A 23127-nucleotide genomic window follows, 5' to 3' on the forward strand; every position below is an offset into this window, starting at 1 on the left:
AAGAGAAAATCTGCAGATGCTGGAAATCCAATCAACACACACAAAATGCTGGAGGAACTCAGCAGGCCAGGCAGCATGTATTGAAAAGAATAGACAATTAACTCGAAGTCCTGAAAAGTTTGAGACCCTTCATCAGGACTGGAACAAAAAGATGAGAAATCAAAGGTGTTCCCAGAGATGTTTGATCAGGTTAATGTCAGGACTTTGACTGGGCCACTCAAAGACATCAAATTTCTTCATTTTAAGCCACTCCTTGGTTGCTCTGGCAGTGTGCTTTGGGTCATTGTCCTGCTGAAAGATAAACTTGCTCCCTAGTTTAAGCTTTCTGGCAGAAGCTAATAAGTTTTTATCCATCTGTGTTTAGCAGCATTCATCTTCCTGTCAATCCTGACCAAATTTCCAGTCCCTAATGTGCAGTATTAGACTTGCACCACACATACCACTAAAAAGGAGCATATCATTGCCCATAAAAACTTTGCAAAGCGTTACTGCCTTAGAAGATAGTGCAAGTAGTAGGTCTTGTCATACGAGACTAAAGTAGAACTTTCTGCCCTCAGCAGTAAGCGGTATGTGTGGCATAAATTAATAATGTGCATCAGCTAGGTAACACCATCCCTACTATAAAGTATGGTGGATGTAGCATTATACTATGGGGATGCTTTTCAGCAGTAGGGACTGGAAATCTAGTCAGGATTGATGGGAAGATGAATACTGCTAAATATAGAGAGATCCTGGATAACAACCTGCTAGCCTCTGCCAGAAAGCTTAAACTGGGGAGGAAGTTCATCTTTCAGTAGGACAATGTCCAAAATGGCACTGCCATGGAGTTGCTTCAAATAAAGAAAATTGTTGCCCTTGAGTGGCCCAGTCAGAGTCCAGACCTTAACCCGATCGAATATCTCTGGCAAGATCTGAAGTTTGCTGTCCGTCGCTGTTCTGCAACTAACCTGGCACAGTATGAGCAATTTTGCAAGGAAGAATGGGCAAATCTTCCTTCATCACGTTGTGCAAAGTTGATAGAGGTGGTTCAACTAAGTAAAAGGAGATAAATACTTTGAACTGCTGACAATTTAGTTTTTCATGCTTACAATTTTACCTGTTTTTTGTTTTTTGGAGCTCTACTGTGGGGGGAAAAAGGAGCATAAATAGATCAAATTCCCTGGTTGCAATGCACATTTATGTGAACAAAGGTTTGGAGGCTGAATACATTTTCAAGGCACTGTATATCTAGTTTGTTTAAAAAGTAAAATACTACTAGTGTTCTGGAAACATCCAGAAACAATTTTTGTTTTCAAGGGATTAGAATTTTGACATTTTTTTTCATGTGTAGACCTTGCATTGTTTCTTTGTCTCTCCATAGTCAGATCTTCTGGATCAAAATCTTTTGAATTTTCTGTCCGAAGTGGAGCACTCAGCAGTTTATACATTCCTCTCCTCAAATATTGGAAAGTGATTCTTTGATCCCAGATTATTTAAACTGTAAGTGATCTGCTAGCTTGCTGGGATGTGGCTCTTTCTTTAAAATACTTTTGCTGAGCTGCTTACCAGTTGGTATTGCACAAAATAAATGCAATGAAAGGACACTAGTTCTGTAGGGATACTGGGGTCTATTTTCAGTTGGTCTTGTAGTTAGCATAAGGTGTTCAAACTGTTATTTTGAAAACGTCTTGGTAGCTTCCGTTTGAAACTAGAATTGGTGTACAATATTTATAAACTGATCTGTTTTATTAATGTTGTCCATGAAGTTGATATTTTTGTTTAAAATTAAAAATATAAAAAATGGCCAGTCAATTTACATTCTGATTTTATTTAGTATAATATTTTAACGAGTAAACACTGTGTTTGTAGAAAGAAATGGTGTTTCATTTTGAAAGTTCTTTGTAAATGTCTAGAACAAATAAAACTTTGTTTTCACTGAAATTCGTGGAAACATATGGCAGTGAAAGAGTCTATTCTTCCCATTCCATGTTGCTTAGAGTAGAGATGTTTATTTTATACCCACATCCTGACTTTTGATCTTTGAAAAATAGGTGACTTCCAGCTATACAATAAGTATGTTGAGGGTTTCCACCTCCACCGCCCTGTCTGTCTCCCTGTTCTTTGCTTCAAATAATTCTGGTACTCCCTTCAAATTTTTCAGCTGAATATCATGAACTTGTTATTAGCTGTGTCATTGCTAAGGGAAATCTGCAGCCTCTCTAGGCCTCCCATAACTATTAATATCTCAATTAACTCACCCCTCAGCCACCTTGGCTTCTTAAAAAAAAAAAAGTTTTGGCCTGGAGAGCCTCTCATTATTGGAATTTGCCAGTACTAGCAATATCCTTGTGCATTTCCTCTGAGTGTTATTATATTTTCAATGTTCTGAATTTCTGAGAATGGTTCACATAGAGCAATAATTCACATGAATGACAAATAATTAGTTTAATAATTTTGAGTGAGTGTTACTTATCAAATGTCTGCATTATTGATGATAAACAACTGTTCAGAAATGGTGAATAGCTGTAATGTATTTCATCATTTTTATTGCTTTTTAAAAATGAATTAAATTTTATGCAGAGTAAATATAGCCAGATCTATGTTTCTCCTTCAGCTAAGGTTTCCTACACACAGTCCCACCAGGGGTAAGGTCTGCACATGTGAAGATTGAAAAATCTTGCATGCTTTTTCATGTCTTCTGCAGTCGTTGCCCATTCTATGTCAGTGGTGAATAAAACACTTTGGCCATTATTTCTTTGGTCTTGCTGATAAAAGTTGAAAATTTTACTGTTTATTACATATTCAACTATCAACTCTTAAATTGATTTTACTTGTTTATGTGGACAAATGTAATACTTTTCTCTATATTATGAATGGAATCTCCCTATTTAGCATCTTGATAAGGAATGCATTTATGTTTAGGAATCTACCACCTCTCAGGGATACCACTTAAAAGAGGTTCTAACACAAAGAAAACTTGAGACAGAAGATTCCACTGCCTTGAATGCTTATTTTGAAACATTCAGAATTAAGAATGCCAACAAAAAAGTTTATACAACAGCACTGGAATTTTATTGCCAGTTCTTGGACATGGTATATCATCCCAGAAAATCCAATTGGAGACACGGGCAGGATGAAGAAAAAAATTAGGCTCATGACTGCAGCAATAAGAAGTCATTTGGGTACGTACCATGATGATAGAGTTCCGAGCTCGGCATTCTTGACTCCTCGGGAGAGAAGTAATCACATCATCTTCTCGTACCTTAACATCATTTTACTACCCAGGATATAAAAATTGCACGTAAAAATGGTTGGAAAAGTATTCTGCTACAATGAATGGAGGATCATTCCAAACTCATTGGTTGATATAGATTGGCCAGAACAGTGTGGAAGAAAACCTTCAATTTTGTTTTAAAATATAGAAACCCTTGGCTACATCAAACTGTCTTTGATCAAATCTGTTTCTTCACAAGTGTAGATGGAGATTAATTTTTATACTCTTCCCCCCCCCCCCCCCCCCGCACCCTATGGACTATTCAAGTAGAAATGTAGAAATGATTTAATGTTTCCTGATCAACCAGATGATAAGGTCATTTTTTGTATTTGGTGTTATCAAAGAATCGAATAGTCAGAGTTGTAAAGAAACAATAGATTTTGTTTGAGTTGTTGCAAATAAGGGTATTATTCTTTCAGAGATTGGTTGTTAAAATGATTTAATTAATGATGTGATTCTGTTCATATTGTGTGGTGGAGCTTATATCATTGTAGATGTATGAAGCTTTGAGCTTTAGTGAGTTTCATCAGTTATTTGCTATCTATGGGGGAGCATAGGAAAAATAGTCTGGAGAAGGTGGATGAAGCTGTTTGACAAGTTGAACGGCAGAATCACAATAGAAGCAGCTTGCTTAAATAATATTTTGGAAACAGATTGTCTATTATATTTTGTTAAATTAAATATTTTGCAAGAAAATCTTCCTATTGTTAAATTCCATCCTTTTTGCAATGAAGGCCAAAATGCTCTTCACTGTCTTAAATACTTGTTGGATCTATCTCCCAGCTTGTTGTAATTTATGCAGAAGAAAATCTAGGTTCTTCTGTACTTAAGTTCAAAGTAAATGTATTGTCTTAAGTACATATTTTTATCATAGACTACCTTGAGATTCATCTTATAGACAATAGGTGCAGAAGTAGACCATTCAGCCCTTCGAGCCTGCACTGCCGTTTTGAGATCATGGCTGATCATCTACTATCAATACCCGGTTCCTGCCATGTCCCCATATCCCTTGATTCCCCCATCCATAAGATACCTATCTAGCTCCTTCTTGAAAGCATCCAGAGAATTGGCCTCTACTGCCTTCCGAGGCAGTGCATTCCAAACCCCCACAACTCTCTGGGAGAAGAAGTTTTTCCTTAACTCTGTCCTAAATGACCTACCCCTTATTCTCAAACCATGCCCCCTGGTACTGGACTCTCCCAGCATCTGGAACATATTTCCTGCCTCTATCTTGTCCAAACCCTTAATGATCTTATATGTTGCAATCAGATCCCCTCTCAATCTCCTTAATTCCAGCGTGTACAAGCCCAGTCTCTCTAACCTCTCTGCATAAGACAGTCCTGACATCCCAGGAATTAACCTTGTGAATCTATGCTGCACTTCCTCTACAGCCAGGATGTCCTTCCTTAAGCCTGGAGACCAAAACTGTACACATTTTCTTGTGAGCATTCACAGTAGATACAAAAAACACAATAGATTAACTGAAAAACTACACACAAAGACAAACAAGCAACCAATGTGCAAAAGACAAATTGTGCACTTAGAAAAAGAAAATCAAAATGATAATTGTTATGGTTTGTAACTCCAGAAACTAGTCAAAAGCAAACCAGGAGCCAGGATATGTTTTACCTAATTCATTTTGCTTTTAGTGAGGTGATTACATATGGTGTGGCGTAATAACATATGCCATTCACGTATTTCTTACATGTAACCCATAATGAATGTGTAAACTATATTGATAACACTCAAATATCACTGAAATGTTAAATATACTACACTCCTTGTTTAACTACAAAAATCCTACTCAAAATAGAATGCATCTCAACTCAAATATGTAACATTGTTCTCTAGTCATCTTGTATATACAGTGCCTATAAAAAAGTATTGTTTTATGACATTGAATCAGTTGATTTAATTTCGCTTTTTTTTGACACAATCAACAGAACAAGATTTGTGTCAAAGTGAAAACAGATCCCTACAAAATGATCTAAATTCATGACAAATATAAAACACAAAATAATCGATTGCATAGTTACTCAACTCCTTCAAGCCAGTATTTAGTAGATGCACCTTTGGCAGGAATTATAGCCTTAAGTCAATGTGAATAGGTCTCCATCAGCTTTGCACATCTGGACACTGCTTTTTCTCCCCCATTCTTTACAAAACTGCTTAAGCTCTGTCAGATTGCATGGGGATCGTGATTGAACAGCTCTTTTCAAGTCTAGCTACAAATTCTGAATTAGATTGAGGTCTACACCCTGACTTGGCTACTCTAGGACATTAACTTTGTTTTTAAGCCATTCCTGTGTAGCTTTGGCTGCATGCTTGGGGTCATTGTCTTGCTGGAAAACAAAGTTCCCCAAGTTGCAGTTCTCTTGCAGACTGCATCAGGTTTTCTTTGTATTTTGCCCTCTATCTTCACAAGGCTTCCAGGGCCTGCTGCAGAGTAGCATTCCCTCAGCATGATGCAGCCACCACCATGTTTCATGGTAGGGATAGTGTATTTTTGATGATAGGTGGTGTATGGCTTATGCCAAACATAGTGTTTAGTCTGATGGCCAAAAAGCTGAATCTTGGTTTCATCAGACCAGGGAACATTCTTCCAGCTGACTTCAGTCTCCCACATGCCTTCTGGCAAACTCCAGCTGAGATTTCATGTGAGATTTTTTTTCCAACAGTGGTTTTCGCTTTGTCACTCTCCCATAAAGTTGCAACTGGTAAAGCACCTGGGCAACAGTTGTATGTGCAAACTCTCCCATCTCAGCCACTGGAGCTTGTAAGTCCTCCAGAGTTGTCATAGGTCACTTGGTTGGCCTCCCTCTCTAGTCCTCTTCTTGCACAGTAAGTCAGTTTTTGAGAATGACCAGCTCTAGGGAGATTTACAGCTGTACCATATTCTTTCCATTTATTGATGATTGACTTAACTGTACTCCCCATTTTAACCTCTGAACTTCGTGTTTTATATTTGTAATTAATTTAGATCACTTTGTAGAGATCTGTTTTCACATTGAAACAACAGTCTTTTACTGTTGATCAGTGTCCAAAAAAAAGCTAAATTAAATCACTGATAATGTTGTAAAACACTAAAACATGAAAACTTCCAAGGGAGGTGAATACTTTTTATAGGCACTGTATACACAGTATACTCTTTAATACATCTACAATGTAAACATCCACAGCATATTAAATTTTAAGTGGTTCTATTCAACCCTAAAGATTTAATTGCTATGGAGGATTTCTTTCTCTTGTGGGATAATTGTTGTGTATTTAATATCATTAGTATTTGTGTGTGTGTGTGTTCACCCTCCCTTGGAGGTTTTCATGTTTTATTGTGTGTGTATTCATGTGTATACACACACACACACACACACACACACACACACACGCAGAAGTCGGCCATTCGGCCCATCGAGTCTGCTCTGCCATTTCAGCATGAGCTGATCCAATCTCCCCTTTAGTCCCATTCCCCCGCCTTCTCACCATAACCTTTGATGCTCTGACTACTCAGATACCTATCAATCTCTGCCTTAAATACACCCAATGACCCGGCCTCCACTGCCGCCTGTGGCAACAAATTCCATAAATTCACCACCCTCTGGTCTGGCTAAAAAAAATTTTTCGGATCTCTGTTCTGAATGGGCGCCCTGCTATCCTCAAGTCATGTCCTCTCGTACTAGACTCCCCCACCATGGGAAACAACTTTGCCACATCCACTCTGTCCATGCCTTTCAATATTCGAAATGTTTCTATGAGGATCCCCTCATTCTTCTAAGCTCCAAGGAGTACAGTCCAAGAGCGGTCAAACGTTCCTCATATGTTAACCCTCTCATTCCTGGAATCATTCTAGTGAATCTTCTCTGAACCCTCTCCAACGTCAGCACATCCTTTCTTAAATAAGGAGCCCAAAACTGCACACAGTACTCTTCAAGTGAGGTCTTACCACTGCCTTAGAGCCTCAACATCACAACTCTGCTCCTATACTCTATTCCTCTAGAAACGAATGCCAACATTGCATTTGCCTTCTTCACCACCGACTCAACCTGGAGGTTAACCTTAAGGGTATCCTGCACGAGGACTTCCAAGTCCCATTGCATCTCAGAACTTTGAATTCTCTCCCTATTTAAATAATAGTCTGCCTGTTTATTTCTTCTACCAAAGTGCATGACCGTACATTTTCCAACATTGTAATTCATTTGCCACTTTGTCCATTCCCTCAACCTATCCAAGTCTCTCTGCAGACTGTTTCCTCAGCACTACCAGCCCCTCCACCTATTTTTGTATCATCAGCAAACTTAGCCACAAAGCCATCTATTCCATAATCCAAATCGTTGATATAGAACGTAAAAAGAAGCGGCCCCAACACGGACCCTTGTGTAACACCACTAACCGGCAGCCAATCAGAATGGGATCCCTTTATTTCCACTCTCTGTTTCCTGCCAATCAACCAATGCTCTATCCACGTATGTAACTTTCCCATAATTCCATGGGCTTTTATCTTGTTTAGCAGCCTCATGTGCGGCACCTTGTCAAAGGCCTTCTGAAAATCCAAATACACAACATCCACTGCATCTCCCTTGTCTAGCCTACTTGGAATTTCCTCAAAAAAATTGCACTAGGTTTGTCAGGCAGGATTTTCCTTTAAGGAAACCATGCTGAGTTCTACCTATCTTGTCATATGCCTCCAGGTACTCCGTAACCTCATTCTTGACAATCAACTCCAACAACTTCCCAACCACCGATGTCAAGCTAACAGGTCTATAATTTCCTTTTTTGCTTCCTTGTCCCCTTCTTAAATAGCGGAGTAACGTTTGCAATCTTCCAGTCCTCTAGAACCAGGCCAGAATCTATCGACTTTTGAAAGATCATTGCTAATGCCTCTGCAATCTCCACTGCTACTTCCTTCCGAATACAAGGGTGCATTCCATCTGGTCCAGGAGATTTATCTACCCTCAGACTATTCAGTTTCCTGAGTACTTTCTCTGTCGTAATTGTGACTGTGCATATTTCTCTTCCCTGACACCCTTGAATGTCTGTTATATTGCTGAGGCCTTCCTCAGTGAAGACTGATGCAAAATACTTGTTCAGTTCCTCCGCCATCTCCTTATCTCCCATTACAATTTCTCCAGCATCATTTTCTATCGGTCCTATATCTACTCTCACCTGTCTTTTACTCTTTATATACTTGAAAAAGCTTTTAGTATCCTCTTTGATATTATTTGCTAGCTTCCTTTCATAGTTCATCTTTTCACTCTTAGTGACCTTCTTAGTTTCCTTTTGTAAGCTTTTTAAAAACTTCCCAATCCTCTGTCTTCCCACTAATTTTTGCTTCCTTGTATGTCCTCTCCTTTGCTTTTACTTTGGCTTGGCTTTGACTTCTGTTGTCAACCACGGTTGCATCCATTTTCCATTCAAAGATTTCTTCTTTGGAATATATCTGTCTTGCACCTTCCTCACTTCTCGCATAAACTCCAGCCACTGCTGCTCTGCTGTCCTTCCTGCTAGTGTCCCTTTCCAGTCAACCTTGGCCAGTTCCTCTCTCATGCCACTGTAATTTCCTTTACTCCACTGAAACGCCGACACATCGGATTTCGGCTTCTCTTACTCAAATTTCACAGTGGACTCAATCATGTTGTGATCACTGCCTCCTAAGTGTTCCTTCACTTCCATCTCTCTAATCACCTCTGGTTCATTACACAATATGTACAGTATACATATTACACAATATGGTCCAGTACAGCCGATCCCTTAGTGGGCTCAACAACAAGCTGTTCTAAAAAGCCATCTCGTAGACATTCTACAAGTTCTCTCTCTTGAGATCCAGTGCCGACCCGATCCAGTGGATTTCCCAATCCACTCACATGTTAAAATCCCCTACAATTATCATAACACTGCCCTTCTGGCGAGCCTTTTCTATTTCCTGTTGTAATTTGTAGTCCACATCACTGCAGCTGTTTGGAAGCCTGTAGATAACTGCCATCAGGGTCCTTTTACCCCTGCGATTTCTTAGCTCAACCCATAAAGATTCTGTACCTTCTGATCCTATGTCAACTCTTTCTAATGATTTAATATCATATCTTACCATTAAAGCCACGCCACCCCCTCTACCTACCTACCTATCCTTCCGATACACTGTGTATCCTTGGACGTTCAACTCCCAGAGACATGCATCCTTTAGCCACGTCTCAGTGATGGCCACAATATCATACCTGCTAATCTGTAACTGTGCAACAAGATCATCCACCTTATTCCTTATGCTGCATGCATTTAAGTATTAAAACCTCAAGTCCAGTATTTGGTACTTCTTGCATTGATTGCACTGCAACTCATCCCAATGGCTGCAAATTTGCTCCATCTCCTGCCTGTCCTTCCTGACATCCTTACTGCTCACTACTTTAGATCTATTTCTGTTTTCCCTCTCCTCCGCTCCATTATTCCAGTTCCCATCCCCCTGCCAAATTAGTTTAAACCCTCCCTAACAGCGCTATTAAACCTTCCCACCAGGATATTGCCCCCCCCCCCAGGATTCAAGTGTAACCTGTCCTTTTTGTACAGGTCACACCTGCCCCAAAAGAGGTCCCAATGATCCAGAAACTTGAATGCCTGCCCCCTGCTCTAATCCCTCAGTCACGCATTTATCCTCCACGTCATTCCATTCCTACTCTCACTGTCATGTGGCACAGGCAGTAATCCTGAGATTACTACCTTTGCTCAACTGCCTTCCTAACTCCCTATATTCTCCGTTCAGGACCTCTTTTCCCCCTACCTATGTTATTGGTACCTATATGTACCACAACCTCTGGCTCCTCACCCTCCCACTTCAGGATATCTTGGACATGATCAGAAACATCCCGGACCCTGGCACCAGGGAGGCAAACTACCATCCAGGTCTCCTGATCGCGTCCACACAATCACCTATCTGACCCCCTAACTATCGATTCCCCTATTGCTACTGCCTTCCTCTTCCTTTCCCTACCCTTCTGAGCTACAGGGCCAGATACGTGTGTGCGCCTCACTTAAACTCGAAGTTAGACTCACTTTTTGGACTCCCATGTCTTCCGTGTCTTTGAATTAGTTAATGTTTCGAAGTTACAAAACATAACGTTGGTGAAAAAATATTTTTAAAATGAACCTGAAATGGCTTTCAATCTGTTGAAGCACAGTGAGATGTTTGAACTTAAAAAAAAAACGCAGCAAAGAGCAGTGAGTAAAACATGCAGCGCAGCACAGGTTCTTTGGAAGGGAAGACACAATTGGGTTTTTAAACATAAGTCAGAAATCACTGGCTATGTCAGAAATTACACATTTGATTACACAAAAGATAACTGGAATATGAATATATATGAATATTGAGAACAGTGTTTTGAAACAAATGAAATGGCCAGTGAGAAACAAATTTTGCTGACTGCATTGGATTTAAAGGCAGGCAATTTGCTTTGGTTTGACTGCTCCAATCAAACCAGCAGAAATCAGCTTTGCTGATATTGTCAAAGTAATGCAGGAACATTTAGAACTGAAACCATTGTTAATTGCAGAATGCCTCAACATAAGCAGAATCAAAAGCAGTTTCATAAACAGAATCAAAAAGAAAGGGAGTGCGTTTCAGCATACATGGCTGAACTGAAGAAATCATTTGAGCATTGCTAGTTCAATAATGGGCTTAGTGATGCACTGAGAGATTGTTTAGTTTGCAGAATTTTACATGAAATCATTCAAAAATATCCCCTAACTGAAGCACAGCTTACATTTAGAAGAGCAGTTGAAATTGCTGTTTCAATTGAAACCGCAAAGACACAGTTGAGTTGCAATCAGGAATGAAAGTGCGCGTGAATAAAATTGCAATGTCTAAACAAAAACTGGCCTCCCGAACAAATTGTGTTACTGTTGTGGCTGGGTCTTGCAAACACCAGCAGTTTTAAAAGTATAACTAACAGAAAATGCAACAAAGTGGGACACGTACAAAGAAAATGTTGACAGACAAAAATAAATGGACTGTACGGGGAAGAGGAAAAAGCGAAAAAGTCAAGCTGCAGTTTCAAGAAGAGCACCGATCTACAAGCAGTTGATGAAAAATCTGATGGAGGAGATGACACAGGACTGTGTAGGCTTGAAACTTACAATGTGAAAACTAACAACAGACAAGCAATATGGCTTGCACCAGAGGTGAATGGCAAATTGATTAAAATGGAATTAGACACTGGTTCAGCTGTTTCAGTCATTCTACAAAATAAGCTTGAGAGGCTTTTCAAAGATACTAAACTGAAGCTTGTGGATATTAAACGAATAACTTGCACTGGAAGAAAAAAAAACCCTGTGGGAATGAGATTTCTAACAGTAAAATACAACAACCAATAAGCCACAATGGACTTGTATGTGGTAAAAGCATAGGTCCAGCATTGTGGGGACGTGATTGGCCAAGACAACTACAACCTGGTTGGAGATTCATCCACTACAATTCCTCAGCAATAGAGTCAACTGAAGGCAAATTAAGAAAGGTACTGAACAATTCCACAACTCTATCCATGCTGAACACCATGACCCGTTGCCTACCAGAGGATAATTAGGTGTTGGCGCCAATCTCTGCTTCTCTGTTTGGAAAACATAATTGACCAAGGAAGGACCATGCTGCTCAGAGGAATTGTGAAAGTGACAAAAGCAGTGGTCCGACTACCATAGTTTTTTTTTGTAGGTAACTTATTTGCTTTGTCAATCAGGCAGTTACTTGTGAAATGTGGCTTGGTTTTAAGAGTTTGAGGGCCTTCAGGAAAGATGCAAGCATTTGGCTTTTGTGAGTAAAGAAGCAGAATCTACTCTGTGTGCATTAAGATTATCATATGAACAATAAGCCACTGTAAAAGTAGATGCCAAGACCAAAGCCCAGCTGGATGAATGGAAGGGTTGTTATATGGGCAGCGATTGAAGGTTTTGTGCCTGTACTTGCTAGAATTTAGAAGGGGTTAGGCTCTTATTGAAGCCTGCTCAATGTTGAAAGGCCTTGATAGAGTGGTTGTGAAGAGGATATTTCCTTTGGTAGGGTAGCTGAGGAACAGAGGGTACAGCCTCAAAATGGAGGTATGTCCATTTAGAACAGAGTTGAGGATTATTTTAGCCAGAGGGTGCTAACTCCGTGGAATTTGTTGCCACGTGCTTTTGTGGAGGCCAAGTCACTGGGTATATTTAAGGTGGGGATCGATAGGTTAGTCAAGGCATGAAAGGTTATGAGGAGAAAGCAAGAGAATGGAGTTAAGAGGGAAATGGATCAGCCATGATGAAATAGTAGAGCAGACTCAATGGGCCAAATGGCCCAATTCTGCTCTTGGGTCTCATGGTCTAAGATGCACAAACAAAAAGAAAAAGAGAGGAGATGAAAGGTTGCCAGAGCTGTCAGTGTCAACTCCTAATACCACCACGGAGGAGGCCCCAGATCCTGAGATTGAATTCACAGCCACGTCTCTCCTGCCAAGCCTATAAATGCCCCTTGTTAGGAAAGATGTTATCCCACAAGAGTAAGATGGCCTCCACAGCGATTTAAATCTTCAGGCCTGAATGGGGCAATTGAAAATTTACTATACTGTGGGTATCTGTATATAGTAGTTGTATAATGTACTGTGTATATAGTTGAGATGCATTCTCTGTTGAGTTGGAGTTTATAATTAAGGAAGGGGAGAGTTGTGTATTTAATATCTCAGTATTTGAATAATCTTGTATCAAGTATTGATCAAGCATTCTTGTTAGTTTAAATAATACATTATGGGTTATATGTATAAATATGTGAATTGCATACATCATCATGCTACCGCATAAGTGTGCACCTCACTTAAAGTAAGCACAAAGTTAGATTCGCATTTTGGACTCCTGTGTCTTCCTTTGACTTACTTTATTGCTTTGAAGTTAGAAAACATAACAATGTCTTTCCTGTGTTACGAATGTGCCGCAACTCTGAGGGGCCGAAGGGTACAAAGTCGCCCCCTCCTTTTTGAGAATCGCAAGATCGCTATTACTTCGGGTCTGGGACCCAGGAAATGAGAGGGAGACACGCAGAATCCTCAAGGTTTGGAATGTGTCCTGGTCTCAGCGAAACAAAGCCACTGATAACGGCCATTGTCTCTTGGAGACAGAATTGTGTATTGAGTACTGTACTATTCATTGAAGCCCCTCAGGGGACGACCAGAGTGGGCTGGTTGAGGGATTGCATCATCCCAACCTGATTGACATCTGAGACCCCGTGAGTAAGGATAAAAGAGGGTCTGGGGAACAACCCCTTTAGATGCACCAGGAGAAACGCTAGAAATCCCGTGACAGCGTTTAATAGTGACAGCCGGTGGGGGCTCGTGTGCGTCCTTCCCTCGCCTGGGATTGGCGGGCTCACCACGGAAGAACGGCAAGTTTTTCTCCAAATCTCCCTCTCCCCCCTCCCTCTCCCCCCTCCCTCTCCCCCTCTCCCCCTCTCCCCCTCTCCCCCTCTCCCCCTCTCCCCCTCTCCCCCTCTCCCCCTCTCCCCCCTCTCCCCCTCTCCCCCTCTCCCCCTCTCCCCCTCTCCCCCTCTCCCCCTCTCCCCCCTCTCCCCCTCTCCCCCTCTCCCCCCTCTCCCCCCTCCCCCTCTCCCCCCTCCCCCTCTCCCCCCTCCCCCTCTCCCCCCTCCCCCTCTCCCCCCTCCCCCTCTCCCCCCTCTCCCCCCTCCCCCTCTCTCTCTCTCTCCCTCTCTCTCTCTCCCTCTCCCACCCACCGTTGCCACACAGCGGTCCCCAAAGGCTGCAGCCTGCTTGAACTGAGTGAACTTTATATTTCCATCGGACAATACATTATCCCCTGGACAACGATAGAGCTTATTTCTTATTGATTATTATTATACCCACACTTTTAGATTTAGTATTGACGATGTATATTATCTGTATATTTGCATTGATATTATTTTTGTGTATTTTTACTAATAAATACTGTTAAAAATAGTATCATCAGACTTCAACGGACCTCTCTATCTTTGCTGGTAAGTGACCCAGTTACGGGGTTCGTAACACCTGACATTGGGGGGGAGGGGTCACTCTGCTTGACAGGCGAGACTTGTGCTTCAGTTAGGAGCTGTTTTTGAATGCTTTCTTGTAAGATTCAACACATTTAATGATCTCTCAGTGTATTATTGTCCATCATTGAACTGGAAATGCTCAGACAATTTATTTAATTCAGCCACGTAAGATGAAATGAACTGTCCTTTTTGATTCTGCTTATGAAACCTACTATGTTCTGCAATCAACAGTAATTTTGGTTCTAAATGTTCCTGCATTACACTCATGATATCAGCAAAGCTCATTTCAGCTATTTTGGTTGTAACAGTTAAGCTTCTATGTAAATTGCATGCTTTGTCACCCCATGCACTCAGCAACAGTTGCACTTGTTTTTCATCAACTATTTCATTTGTTTCAAAGCATTGCTCAATTCATCATTTTGTTATTTGTTGTGTAATTGAGCTTGTCTATCTTTACAATGTAGCCACTCATTTCTGCTTTTTTTAAAACTTGTTATTATCACTCGGTATTCAGTATTTATGAACCTGTGGATGTGCTCATTGTTTGTTAATTTAATCTGCTTTCTGCCTTTTTTAAACTCTAATATTTCTTTTCCCTTCCGAAGAAAAATATGCTGTACTTTTTTAAAATGCAAATATCTCTCTCCCAGTCCAAAGAAAAATGTGCCAAGCTTTTTAAAATGCAAATGTCTCTCTCTCTCCCCTTCTAAAGAAAAATGTGCTGCACTTCAACAGGTAGGCAGTCCTCTCAGGTTCGTATCAAAGCTTCCTTGTTGACATTGTTATGCTTTTTGGCTCCAGAAACTGATTGAAAAAAAAAATGAGGTGCTGGTATATGATTTGTCTACTTACTTTTTCTTTTAGTGAGGTGCTTACATTCGTGTATCTAACATATAACTCGTATTGAATTATGTAAACAAAGAATTACTAATCAATATAGTTACAATATTACTGAAATATTACAGAAATATTAAATACATTGCAATATTAACTAAGTAATAAATAATATTGAGAACACAAGGTGTAGTGTTCTTGAAAGTGAGTCTATAGGTGATGGAATCAACTCGGTGTTGGAGTGAATGAAGTTATTCACTGTGGTTGAAGGGTAATAACTGTTCCTGAACTTGGTGGTGTGGGACCAAAGGCTCCTGTACCACCTCCTTGATGGCAGCAGCAAGAAGAAAACATGGTCTGGATGGTGGGGGTCCTTGATGGATACTGCTTTCCTGCAGCAGTGTTCCTTGTAGTTGTGCTCAATGGTGATAGATTGGGTTGTATATTCACTACTTTTTGTAGGCTTTTCTGTTCAAGGGTATTTTGTGTTTTCATACAAGGCCATGTTGCAACCAGTCAGTATTGTGTCTACTGTGCATCTATAGAAGTATGTTAAAGTTTTGGATGAACTGCCAAATCTTTGCAAACTTTTTGGAAAGTATAGGCACTGCTGTACCTTCTTTGTAATAACACATCTGTGCTGACCTAGGACAGATCTTCTGAAATGATAATATCGAGGAATTTGAGTTACTGGCTGTCTCCACCTCTCATCCCCTGATGAAGATTGGCTCATGGACCTCCAGGTCCCGCTTCCTGTAGTCAATAATCAGCTGTTTGGTTTTGCTGGCTTTGAGTGAGAAGTTGTTGTAGCAACATTCAGCCAGTTTTCCATTACATACTGATTCATCACCACCTTTGATTTGACCAACAACAGTTGCATCTTCAAGTTTCAATATGAAGCTGTACTTAATCCTCAGTTATACAGTGATGCTAGAAAGTTTGTGAAACCTATAGAATTCTCTCTGTTTCTGCATAAATATGACCTAAAGTGCAATTAGATCTTCACATAAAACCTAAAACTGGCTAAAGAAAACTCAATTAAATAAATAACACAAGAAGTATACTTGCTCATTTATTTATTGAGAAAAATGATTCAATGTATTTGTTGAAAAAAGTAGGCGAACTTTTGCTTTCAGTACAGTAATAACTTCAACCAAACATTTCTGGTAACTGTTGATCAGTCCTGCACATTAGCTTGGAGGAATTTTTGGCCATTCTGCCTTTCAAAACTACTTCAACTCTGGGATGTTGGTGGGCTTCTTGCATAAACTCGCTTCAGGTGCTTCCACAACATTTCTATAGGATTAAGGTCAGTACTTAGACTTGGCCATTCCAAAACACAAATTTTCTTCTTTTTAGACCTTTCTGATGTTGATTTACTCTTGCCTTTCTTGCATTATTCAGCTTCTATTAAGCTTCAGGCTATCCTGGCATTCTGTAAAATGTCTTGATACAATTTTGAATTCATTGTCCCCTCAACAACTGCAAGCTATCCGGATCATGAGGCATCTTTCCGCTGTGCTTCACAGCTGGGGTGAGGCTTTGGTGAGGGTGTGCAGTGTCCTTTTTCCTCCAAACATAGCAATGTGCATTTCTGTCAAAAAATTCAACTTTTGTCTCATCTGTTCACAGAACATTGTTGCATGTCTGAAGTTTGCTAAAGACCACTGGGATGTTCTGCAACACTTCTGGGACAATGTTTTGTTTTGAAGAGCAGTGGTGTCCTTTATGGTGTCCTTCCATTAACACCATTCTTGTTCAGTATTTTTCTTACAGTGGACACATGAACAGAGACTTTAGCAAGTTTTAGAGATTTCTGCTGGTCTTTTGCTGTTACCCTTGGTTCTTTTTCACCTCCTTCAGCATTGCACATTGTGTTCCTGATGTCATCTGTGTAGGATGCCCATTCCCAGGGAGAGTAGCAACAGTACTGAGTTTCTTCCATTTGTAGACAGTTTCTCTTACTGTAGACTGATGAACACTCCAGTCTTTAGAAATGTTTTTGTAGCTTTTTCGAGCTTGATGCATCTCTACAATTCTTCTAAGGTCCTCTGAAAGTTGTTTTGAGTGAGGCATGGTGCACATAAACAGATCTTTCTTGAAGAGCAGGTTCTGTCAGTAATAGGGCAGGGCATCTCTACAACCCACATCACCAATCTCATCTCATTGATTGGAGCACCTTATCAATCAATCAATCTCATTGATTGATAGCTTTTGTGGAAGGCATTACCCCAGAGGTTCACGTACTTTTTCCAACAAGCACGTGTAATATTGGATCATTTTCCTCAATAAATAAGAAGATAAACAAGCATAATTTTTTTGTGTTATTTATTTAATTGGGTTCTTTTAATCTAGTTTTAGGACCTGTGGGAAGATCTGATCACATTTTATGTCATATTTATGCAGAAATAGAGGAGATTTTACAGGGTTCACCAACTTTCTAGCACTACTGTAACTATAAAGTGAGTTGAGTAGGGGGCTAAGCACACAGCTTTATGGTGTACCTGTGCTGAAGGTGATCATGGAGGAGATATTGCCAATCTAAATTGACTAGTGTCGGCAAGTGAGAAAATTGAGGATTCAGTTGCACAAGAAGGTTCGAGGAGTTTACTTTTACATTTGCTGCTAGAATTTTAAAGAAACCTTTTGGGAAGGGGGGAATCACCTAGGAATTCCTGGAATAGTTTTCCAGACTTGCCAGCAAATTAATGGGTTTGTTTATAGAAATTATTTCAGAATATCATCTGAACAAAGTGATTGCTATGCTTCATCAGTGGAGATCTTGGGAAAGAGGAATTTTCCCATGAGGTGCTCCTTGGCCTAGAGAAGGAAACTTCATCAATTCGTGAATCATTCAGCTAGGAAACAGGCCCTCACTGACCACCCTTTATTACACTAATCCTATGCTAGTCCATTTTATTTTCCCTCCACATTCCCATTAACTCCTTCCCAGCTTTTACCTTCCATCTACAGTTTGTACACACTAGGGTAATTTTACAGTGGTGAATTAACCAACTAACCCTCACATATTTGGCACATGGGAGAAAACCAGAGCATCTGGATGAACCGTGTGTGGTCAGGGTGAATGCACTAGAGTTCGGGGTCAAACTCTGGGTGTTTTGAACAGAAGCTCAAAGCTGCACCAATCTTTGAGCCTCTCACTCATGGTGTGAGCCATCCTGATGATGTTCACTTGTCTAAGCTCCTGTTACGACAAAAGCGGTTGAGTAGAGGAGGCAGATTCCATGTTGTGAAAATAGTCTTTTCAATCTTTTGCTAAATCTGTAGGACTCTTGACTTTTAATGCCTACAGTATTTTAAAATCCCCATTTCATCAAAAACTTTGACAAGCTTCTATAGATGGACAATAGACAGAATGCTGAATGGTTGCATCACTGTCTGGTATGGAAACACCCAATGCCCAGGAATAGAAGTCTAAAGAAATTAGTGGATACAGCCCAGTCCGTCACAGGCAAAGCCCACCCCATTATTAGCACCATTACATGAAGCACTGCCACAGGAAAGCAACATCCATCATCAAGGATAGCCATCAGCAATGCCATGCTCTCTTCTTGCTACTACTATTAGGTCTCTTGGGACCCACACCACCAGGTTCGGGAATCCTACAACTGTCAGGCTCCTGAAAAGGTGTGGATCGGTCCTCTGCTGTTTTACCACTTATTTGACCTGATGGGGACTTCTTCCATCTGCTGACCTCGTTGACTAGGTGCAATGCTTCTCCATGTTGCTTGTCTTCATTAGCAGCCTCTACCCCTCGAATCCTCTCAACTAGTTCCTCTTCCTTCAGTCAGTCATAGGTGCGAAGGTTGCCGGGTTTCCATCGAATTCCGCAGTAAGGATGCTGTCACTGACTGAGACTACACCTCTCAGTGTCTTCTTCGCCTTGTGGTTCAACATCAGCCCTACTCTGCCTTATGCTGACATCGTTGTCAGCTCTCTCCATGTGGACAAGGTGATGAGGTGCATCCCCTCTACCTCTGTGAACCTTATCTCTTCGTCTAGGTGTACATGACAGTGTTCTTGGATCCCCAGGATGGAGATTACGTATCTGCTTGCCTGTGATGCCAACTCTGTGCATCGAGGCAAGAGCAGATGGTATTTGCATTGAAGGTTGAGAGGATTGTTTTTGCCTTTCAGCGCAAAAGAGGCACAGTTCGCTTGGCCCCCTTGTCGGACTCAACCCTCCCCGTGGGGTTTGGGGTTTCGTCTTCATACTGCCCATCTAGGCACGCTGCAGAGTTCCTGAGCACTTCCGGCTCTGGAATTATAGAGTTTGCTGGGTTGTCTGTCATCATGATGCCTTACAAGGCTGAAAAGAAAGACTGTGTGGCATGCCACTCCTCACACAGACAGTAGGTGGCCGTTGACTCACAAGGAGTTCATCCGCCTTTTGGCAGGTTTTGTTTTATGTCCTGCTGGGTCCCTACACACCCTCCTCCCTGGTTAATTGAAGTGCACCAGGGGTGTGCCTGTTGAGTCACCGACAACCCGACTCAAGACAGGTACTACTGGGCTACGTGGTACCAGTAGCAAGGCAAGGCTTTGACCTGACACCTAAGGATAGAAATTATGAAATAGAAAGGTAAATTATCCAATAATATAGTAGAGGATACCAAAAGATTTTTCAGAATTTTAAAAAAAAAGAGCAGTGAGAGTGGATATTGGATCACTGGAAAATGATGCTAGAGAGGTGGAAATGGGGAAATAAAGAAATGGTGGATCAACTTGGAGTCATAGAACACTACGGGACAGTATCAGGTCCTTTGACCCATTTAGTCTGTGCTGTAGTTAAGTATTTTGAGCCACTTAGTGTGGAAGGCGCTAGTGGTACGTCAGAAATTCGAGAGTGTCAGGGAGCCTAACTGAGTGTAGTTGTGATTACTAAGGAGAAGATGTTTGGAAAGCTGAAAGATCTTAAGGTAGATAAGTCACCTAGACCAGATGGAGTACAGCCCAGTGCTCTGAAAGAGGTAGCTGAAGTGATCGTAGAGGCAACAGTAATGATCTTTCAAGAATCACTCGATTCTGGAATGGTTCTAGAGGACTGGAAAATTGCAAATGTCATTCCTCTCTTTGAGAAGGAAGAGAGGCTGAAGAAAGGAAATTGTAGGCCATTTAGCCAGATGTCAGTGATTGGGAAGATGTTGGAGTCTATTACTAAGGATGAGGTTTCTGGGTATTTGGAGGCATGTGATAAAATAGGCCAAAGTCAGCTGGCTTATGGGGAAATTTTGCCTGACAAATCTGTTGGAATTCTTTGAGGAAATAACAGACAAATAGACAAAGTGGAGTCAGTGTACGTTGTTTACTTGGATTTTCGGAAGGTCTCTGAAAAGGTGCAGCACATGAGGCTGTTTAACAAGATAAGAGCCCATGGTATTACAGGAAAGATACCAGTATTGATAGAAAATTGGACATCAATTCTGTCACAGGAAGCAAAGTGTGGGAATAAATTGAGCCTTTTCTGGTTGGAAACTGGTGACTGGTGGTGTTCCTCAGGGGTCAGTGTTTGGACCACTTCTCATCTTATATGTAAATAATTTGGATAACAGAATCAATGGCTTTGTGGCTAAGTTTGCAGATGATATGAAGATAGGTGGAGGGGCAGGTAGTGTTGAAGAAGCAGAGAGTCTGTAGAAGGACTTTGACAGATTGAGAGAATGGGCAAAGAAGCGGCAGATGGAATACTGTGTAGGGAACTGTATGGTCATACACTTCTATAGAACAAATAAAGGCGTAGACTTTTTTTTAACTGGGGAGAAAATTCAAAGATCAGAGGTGCAAAAGGACTTGGTAGTCCTTGTGCAAAATTCCCTAAAGGTTAACTTGCAGGTTGAGTTGGTGGTTAGGAAGGCAAATGCAATATTGGCATTCATTGTGAGAGAACTAGGATATAAGAGCATTTAAAGCTGAGGCTTTAGAAAGCATTGATCAGAATGTACTTGAAACATTGTGAACAGTTTGGGGCTCTATATCAGAAAAGATGCCCTTGTATTGGAAAGGGACCCAGAGGAGATTCATGAGAATGATTCTCAGAATGAAAGAGTTGACATGTAAGGAGCATTTGATGGCTCTAGGCCTGTACCTGCTGGAGCTTAGAATAATGAGGGGGTATCTCATTGAAACCTGTCAAATATTGAATGGCCTAGATAGTGGATGTGGAGAGGGAGGGTATGTTTCCTATAGTGGGTGAGTCTAGGAACAGAGTGCACAGCCTCAGAATAGAGGGACATCCATTTTCAAAAGAGATGAGGAACTTCTTAAACGGAAGGGTAGTGAATCTGTGGAATTCATTGCCACAGACAGCTGTGGAAGCCAAGTCATCGAATATATTTAAAGCTGAGGTTCTTGATTAATTTAAGGGAGAAAGCAGGATAATGGAATTGAGAGGGATAATAAATGTTAGAGCAGCCTCAATAGGGCAGTTGGTTTATTTCTACCTCCACGTGTTATGGTCTTATTGGATACATTCCAAAAGAATTGCTTCTGGGAGCACTTGTGTTTAGTCTCAGTAGAATTGTCAATCTCTTGAGAATGCAAATCGAAATCAGCGTTAACAGTTCATCTATAAATTCAACAGCAACAGTTCATCCAAAATATTGTATTCTCTCAGTACTCAGTTAATGATTGTTCTGTTTTGTTTGCAGTTAGGGAAATTTAGCCCAAGGTTTACATGGGTTCATTTCAATATTTTTGCCAAAATTTAGTTGCATAATCAGTTACCTTTTGTGAATAATCAGTCATGCAACATAATTGTTTATTCTTTTGCATTTAAAGTATTGGTATGTGGAAGATAGTTACCTGAAACCATTTTACTGATATTATTAACTAACATTGAACCTGCTGAGTTTTTCCAGAATGTGACCTTTTATTTCAGTTTTGCATTATCTGCACTATATTGCTTCTGAAACACTGCAAGATTATTCTGTGTCTTTTAAAGAGGAACTGAATTATGCAACTAATCTAGTATGGCATGACGCAAGAGAAAGCAGGCCTGTTGATTTTTCCCAGGACTGCAATGGGTGCCTTAGTGCAGTTGAAGAGAAAGTGAGGCATCTTGGTTCATTTGATGCTGGGAAAAAAAGAAATTGCTGGAGGTACTCAACAGATCCGGTAACAGCTTTGGAGAGAGAAAGTCCAATAAAACTGCATGTTGTATAGCTGATGGCAAAGTTTAAGCACCTATGATGGTGAGATGGTACAACAATTTGCATTCACCATGCATATGAAGACCCTTTCTTTTATGTACAGGAAGGCTACTTCAGAATAGTCCAGGCTTTATATAGTAGCAAATTATGCTCTGATAGTTTGGACACAGATCTCCTCTCTCCAAAATGGTGCCAGTGAACAATGCAACTAACAGCAATGTCCTGCAGACAGTCCATGAAACTATTTCTTTTACTACTTCTTTCAAATATGATTCTATTACTAAGCCGTGTGTGATTGGAACCTGTGATTTACATTTTGATGGTGTGTTTGTGGCCCGAAAGAGTGATCTGGTGCTTTGCTGTCTCTGAGGGTGTTTGGTGAGATTCAGCATTGAGCTGAGTGTACAACCAGAAGGCCTGGAAGCCTGGAGATGTGGCGTGAGCCTGTCATCAACTCCATTGCTTCTTTCCAATTGATAATAAATGTACTTTTCAATCTTTGAAATCCCTGTAAGGCTGATAGGCAATTTCAGCAAGCAATTAGGAAAGCAAATGTTAGTAGCCTTTATTACAGAAGGATTTTAGAAGAGTAGAGGCATCTAACTCCAATCATACAAGAACCTGGTAAGACTACAGCTAGAATATCATGTCCAGGTCTAATCTCCCTACTTAAGGAAGGACATGATTGCCATAAAGGGGGAGTGTAAAGAGGGTTCATCAGATTGATTCCTGGGTTGGTGAGTTTATCATTTTAAGATTAAGTTAAGTATTAATCTTGGGTTGTTCCTTGGGTGTTAAAGTGATCTCAATCAAACATATAAAATTCCTACAATGCCTGATAGATAAATGAG

The 23127-nt window shown here is 40.6% G+C and overlaps 1 protein-coding gene across 1 annotated transcript in view; it reads left to right on the top strand.

The window, feature by feature from the left end:
• The window catches only part of clocka (clock circadian regulator a), a 142034-nt gene that overhangs the window by 58829 nt on the left and 60078 nt on the right, over positions 1-23127 (top strand). Inside the window, 2 exon segments of the mRNA XM_073063996.1 lie at positions 1361-1428; positions 1430-1479. Of these exon segments, the coding sequence (XP_072920097.1) occupies positions 1361-1428; positions 1430-1479 (118 nt within the window).

Source organism: Hemitrygon akajei, chromosome 13 (genome assembly GCF_048418815.1).
Source record: "Hemitrygon akajei chromosome 13, sHemAka1.3, whole genome shotgun sequence".
Classification (NCBI taxonomy): Eukaryota; Metazoa; Chordata; class Chondrichthyes; order Myliobatiformes; family Dasyatidae; genus Hemitrygon; species Hemitrygon akajei.